The 6,858-nt window shown below is 36.3% G+C and overlaps 1 protein-coding gene across 1 annotated transcript; it reads left to right on the forward strand.

Moving 5' to 3' along the window:
- Nucleotides 1-1,661: 1,661 nt before the first annotated feature.
- LOC143618406 (uncharacterized) lies at nt 1,662-2,165 on the forward strand. Its single transcript, XM_077090633.1, has one exon. It carries the CDS (start codon nt 1,662-1,664, stop codon nt 2,163-2,165), a length of 504 nt encoding a protein of 167 aa, XP_076946748.1.
- Nucleotides 2,166-6,858: the final 4,693 nt, after the last annotated feature.

A 6,858-nucleotide genomic window follows, 5' to 3' on the forward strand; every position in this document is an offset into this window, starting at 1 on the left:
CATCTTTTTTTTTTTTATTATCATAATTACTATCATTATCATCACCTCTAAGATGATCTTTTGATCTTTAAACAACCTTTATCTCTATCTCAATTGTATTCAAACCTCCTTACCTCCACTATTAATAGAGGCTCCCATTCTCATTATTTTTCACACCAAATCTCATTCTCTTTTTTCTCTCTAAGTATAAACAAGTAAGTCTCTATAATTATTTTGAGTTTCATTGTTGTTTTTATACATTTTTGTTTTCTATTATGAATTTCTTCTTGCTTGTTCTTATGGTCTTGAGTTTTCCTTTGAATTTTCATAGTTGTTCATATACTCTCACCATGATCATCATAAATTATTAGTAAAACCCTTTTACATGCTTTTAAACGTTTTATACTTTGGGGTGAAAACATGCAACTTAAGTTTTAAAAATGCTATTTGTTCAAGCTTTATTCATAATATTCATTGTGTGTAATCAATACAAGCATATACTTAATCGCATGCACAACCATTAACTTGTTAAGCCCATGGTAGTATGATGATAGATCTATTGGCCCGACCCGCCCACTCAGGCCTTGGGTAGAGGCATGTGTGTTCAAAATACGATGATCGTTAAACATTAAACATAACAGTCTAATCATTGATTAGACGACTAGCTAATCATGTCAGAGATTTGGTTGTAATAACTAAAGTATACAAGTAACTCTACACACATGGAATGTTTTCAACATAAAACATTTTTTTCTATTATTTTAAATTTAAAAACCTATGTTCTCACCAACTATTTTAAGTTGACACTCTCGCATGTTTTTCAGGTGAAGGAAATTAAGTTATGAAGATTCATGAAGTATCACTTAGGAGATGTGTCAGACCTAGAAATTTAAATAAATAAAGTGTTATGTCTTGCTTGTTATTTGAATTATGTTTGGTTTAAAGAATGTGTTGGCTTATTTTATAATATTTTTTACGTTTTATACCATATGCGTGATTTTAATCTACGCACGGCTCGACGTTTCCTTCTTCGGCCGGGGGGTGTGACAGATTGGTATCAGAGCCTTGGTTGTAGAGAGTTAGTAACCGACCTACGTCTAAGAATGTCCCTTAGGTTGAAATTATGTTCTATTAGATGTACTAACTTCCCTTTAATAGCATGTCTTTTGATTCTGCCAACCCTTCCAAAAACTCCCACATCCTCTTACCAGCGTTAGACGAAGACTACATGGCGCTAGAAGACTTGGACGTGCCGTTGAACCCTTAATCACCAAGTATCCTCACCTATAGCCTAATTAGTTGGGCCCGTTTAATGAGAACTACTTCCCCCACCCATGGAGAACAAATAGGCCCAATTGAAGAATTCGTAACCCCATTAGTCAATAACTTGGTAGGAAGTAATAAACTTCTTGACGATGAGCTCCAGGATGATGCCACTAGCAAATGGGGCTGAACCATTACAACTATCTTGAAGACTAGCGGACTTGTTTGACTTGGAGTGTTGATCTGAACCCCTTGTTAAATGAAAACCGACAAAACTAGACTTCCATTACACCATCGAGCTAGCCAATGGTAAATCCGTCCAAGCCAATACTTTTATACGCGATTGCACCTTGACTTTTGATTATAATTCTCTTAATATCGATCTAATTCCCTTTAAACTTTGTTGCTTTGAACTAGTTATGGGAATGGATTGGTTATCCTGTAATCAAGCCAAAGTTGCTTGTGCCGAGAAACTCATTTGTATCCCGTTACAATCAGGTGAAACACTAATCATTCAAGCAGAAAAACTGGATTGTAACGTAAAAATCGTCTCATGTATGAAGGCCTATGAACTTTTGAGGAAACAATGCTATGCCTTTTTAGCCCATGTAGTTGAAAAGAAATCCGAAGGGAAAAACATTCAAGATATTCCCGCTATCAAAGAGTATCCCGAAGTTTTTCCCGACGACTTGCTAGGACTTCCTTCGTCTCGACAATTCGAATTCCGTATCGACCTTATACCCGGTGCAACTCCCGTAGCCAAATCTACCTACCGTTTACCCCCGTCCGAAATGCAAGAACTCTCTAGACAAATTCAAGATCTTCTCAATAAAGGATTCATCCGACCAAGTTCCTCACCTTGGGGAGCTCCTTTCATTTTCGTCAAAGGGAAGGACGGATCTTTTCGCATGTGCATCGACTAGCAAGAGTTAAATAAACTTACCATCAAGAATCGGTACCCACTACCGAGAATTGATGATCTCTTCCATCAGCTTCAAAGAGCCACTAATTTTTCAAAAATTGATCTCCGCTCGGGTTATCACTAACTGCGAATTCTCAATGAACACATACCCAAAACCGCCTTTCGTACCCGCTATGGGCACTACGAGTTCATGGTCATGCCCGTTGGCTTGACTAATTCACCCGCTATGTTTATGAACCTCATGAACCGAATCTACAAACCGTACCTTGACAAATTCATCATTGTTTTTATTGATGACATTTTAATATATTCAAGAACCAAGACCGAGCATTAGCAACACCTTCTTCTCACCTTGGAACTGTTGAAGAAAGAACAACTTTAAGCTAAATTTTCAAAATGTGAATTCTGGCTTTGCGAAGTTCAATTTTTGGGTCGTGTTTTTAACGATAAAGGCATACACGTGGATCCCGCAAAAATTAGAGCCATCAAGAATTGGGAAGCTCCGAAAACCCCATCAAAAATCCGTTCCTTCCTTGGTCTAGCTGGTTATTATCGTCGATTCATCTCGAATTTCTCAAAAATATCCTTACCTCTCACCACCTTAACTCAAAAAGCAAGCCGTTCATTTGGGAACAAAATCAAGAAGACGCATTCAAAACCCTAAAACAAAAACTTTGTAACGCGCCCATTTTAACCCTTCCCAATGGAAACGGTGATTTAATTTTCTATTGTGATACTTCAAATCAATGTCTCGGTTGTGTACGCATGCAACGAGGCAAAGTCATAGATTATGCCTCTTTTCAACTCAAGATCCACGAAAAGAACTACACCACTCACGATCTTGAGTTAGGTGCGGTGATTTTCGCTATAAAAATTCGGAGACACTATCTTTATGGAACTAAATGTGTCATCTATACCGGTCATAAAAGATTGCAACACATCCTCAACCAAAAAAAAACTCAACGTGAGGCAACAACGTTGGGTTGAGTTACTCAATGACTATGATTGCAAAATTCACTACCACCACGGGAAAGCGAATGTCGTAGCCGACGGCCGAAGTCGAAAGGATAGAGTTATACCCTCTCGTAATCGGGCCATGGAAATGATTATTCACAATATCCTTAAGGCCCGAATTCTTCAAGCTCAAGCCCAAGTGGTAGCCCAAGACAATCTCAAGGCCGAATTGAATTGTGGAGATGAAAAAACAATTTGAAACTAAGTCTGATGGAGTTCTTTACTTCATGGGACACATATGGATTCCAAATTCTAAAGACCTTCGAGATATTATCCTGACGAAGCACACAAAACTCGACACTCGATCCATACGGGAGTCGATAAAATGTACCACGATCTTAGGGAATTCTATTGGTGGCCTGGTATGAAAAAGGATATAGCTTTTTATGTTGGGAAATGTCTCACTTGCTCAAAAGTCAAAGCCGAACATCGAAAGCCCTCAGGTTTGCTTCAACAACCCGAGATTCCTCTATAGAAGTGGGATCAAATTTCCATGGATTTCATCACTAAACTACCAAAAACCACTTGTAAGCATGATTCTATTTGGTTTATAGTCGATCGTCTCTCCAAATCTGCTCATTTCATCCCTATTAGTGAAGCCTACAAGATGGAGAGGATGTCTCAAATTTACATCAACGAAATCGTGACACGTCATGGTGTTCCCTTATCCATAATCTCCGACCGTGACAGTCGCTTTACCTCCAACTTTTGGAAATCCTTTCAAAAAGCTTTGGGTAATCGTGTAGATCTTAGCACAGCCTATCATCCCCAAACGGATGGTCAAACCGAGAGAACCATCCAAATCCTGGAAGACATGCTTCGTTCATGCATAATCAAGTTTGGAGGAAATTGGGATGATAATCTACCTCACATTGAATTTTCCTTTTATAACAGCTACCATACTAGCATCAAATGTGCTCCCTTTTGAGGTTTTGTATGGTAGGAAATGTCGAACACCCGTGTGTTGGACCAAGATTGGTGACTCACAAGTTATTGGTCTCAAAATCGTCCAAGCAAACCTCCGGCAGGATTTCTAACATTCGATAATGACTAAAGGCCGATTGTGATCGACAAAAGAGTTATGCCTACAATCGAATGAAACCACTTGAGTTTCAAGTTGGCGACCAAGTATTACTCAAAGTTCCCTCCTGGAAAGGCATTGTCTAATTTTGGAAAAAAGGGAAAGCTTGTTCCTAGGTATGTTGGACCTTTTGAGATTCTTGATAGGATTGGTCCAGTGGCATACAGCCTCAAACTACCTCAGGAATTGCGCAGTATTCCTGACACTTTCCATGTTTCTAACCTAAAAAAAATGCTTAGCCGATGACACTCAGCCTATTCCCCTTGAAGATATCCACATTGATCACAAACTTCACTTTGTTGAGGAGCCTGTCGGGATCGTGGATCGTGATGTTAAGAAACTCTAGCGAAGTCGAATCCGTTTAGTGAAAGCCAAGTGGAACTATAAGCAAGGACCCGAGTTTACTTGGGAACGTGAAGATCAAATGAAACAGAAATACCCTCATATTTTTCAATCCAAAACAGTCTCCACTATTTAGTTTCGGGACGAAATTCCCTTAAGTGGGGGAGACTGTAACATCTATGGGTTTTTCTTTCTAATAAACGATAGTATTTTGTACTCGTATTTATATATGTTCTTGTATTTATTTCATCGTCTAACTTTATTATTTGTTATTTATTGAATAGCGTTATCTTTGTATGCATAACTATATGATCCTATATTCATTTAGTCATAATCATGCTTAATCGTTAATATGACACGTTGAACCGGAATGCATGGATTAATATTTTATAACATGTAACAAAATATTTTGTCATTGTTAATTTTATCCTAAGTATTTAAATTAATCATGTAATTTAAAATGAAATATTCTAGAACCTTCTAACTTCACCTTGACCCTTAAGTTTTTTTTTAACTTAAAAAAAAGAAAAGAAAAAGGACATTAATTCAAAAGTGCCGTGCAATTTGAATTATTCACACACACATATTTTGTTTTTTATTATCATAACTATTATCATTATCATCACCTCTAAAGTGATCTTTTGATCTTTAAACAACCTTTATCTCTATCTCAATTGTATTCAAACCTCCTTACCTCCATGATAAATAGAGGCTCTCATTCTCATTATTTTTTACACCAAATCTCATTCTCTCTTTTCTCTCTAAGCATAAACAAGTAAGTCCTTATAGTTATTTTGATTTTCATTGTTGTTTTTATACATTTTTGCTTTCTATTATGAATTTCTTCTTGTTTGTTCTTATGGTCTTGAGTTTTCCTTTGAATCTTTATAGTTGTTCATACATTCTCACCATGATCATCATAAATTGTTAATAAAACCCTTACTTTTTTGCTTTGAAGATTATGATGATCATATTATTCCAAGAAATCACAATTTTTTTTCTCAAGATCTTGGATCAAAAGTATAATTTTTCCATGAACAACTATGAATATTATTATGATCTTCAAAAACTCATACAGTTATCATAAATATCATAAATTATAATATTTGCACTTTCAACCCTATACTTTCGTAAATGTCAATAAACATCCTAAACTATAATATTTAAACTTTGATCCTTATACTTTCCTAAATGACAATAAATACACAAAACTATATGATATTGCACTTTTAACCTCGTACTTTCTAATTAAGAAAATTATTCTAAAACATTTTGAGTTAGTATACAAATAGAGTATAAACCGGGTATGTATCTGACGAGCGAATGGTCCTGCTTAAGGCAAGAGTGGCATATATAATCCCATTGGACCCGTGACTCTTACCTGCGAATCAACTTGCTGGAGGTCATGCTCTTGGTTTAGAACATTCTAGTGTGCAACACTCTAACTAATTTAAAAATCGAAACTTAATCTAGGGCATCCCGTGACCGGTTCAACTAACTCTTGCTCGTTTTTGTGTTCATCCATCATGCAAGGTGAGTTCATAGCCCCTTTTACATGCTTTTAAACGTTTATGCTTTGGGGTGAAAACACGCAACTTATTTATTCTATGTTTTGTAAATGTTATTTGATTCAAGCTTTATTTATAATATTCATTGTGTGTGATCATTACAAGCATATACTTAATCGCATGCACAACCATTAACTTGTTAAGCCCGTGGTAGTATGATGATAGATCTATTGGCCCGACCCGCCCACTCAGGCCTCGGGTAGAGACATGTGTGTTCAGAATCCGATGATTGTTAAACATTATATATAATAGTCTAATCGTGGATTATATGACTCGCTAATCGTGTCAGAGGTTTGGTTGTAATAACTAAAGTATACAAGTAACTCAACACATATGGAATGTTTTCAACATAAAACATATTTTTCTATTATTTTAAATTTAAAAACTTATGTTCTCACCAACTATTTTTAGTTGACACTCTCGCAAGTTTTTTAGGTGAAGGAAATTAAGTTATGAAGATTCATGAAGTATCACTCATGAGATGTGCCAGACCTATAAGTTTAAATAAATAAAGTGTTATGTCTTGCTTGTTATTTGAATTATGTTTGGTTTAAATAATGTATTGGTTTATTTTAATAAGAGTTTTTTACATTTAATACCATGTGCATGATTTCAATCTAAGCATGCCCCGACGTTTCCGCCTTCGGCTGGGGGTGTGACATTATGTGCAGGGCGGACCCACGTAGTGT

Source organism: Bidens hawaiensis, unplaced genomic scaffold, assembly GCF_021521415.1.
Source record: "Bidens hawaiensis isolate Kalapana, Puna unplaced genomic scaffold, B.hawaiensis_p1.1 tig00073774_1, whole genome shotgun sequence".
NCBI lineage: Eukaryota > Viridiplantae > Streptophyta > Magnoliopsida > Asterales > Asteraceae > Bidens > Bidens hawaiensis.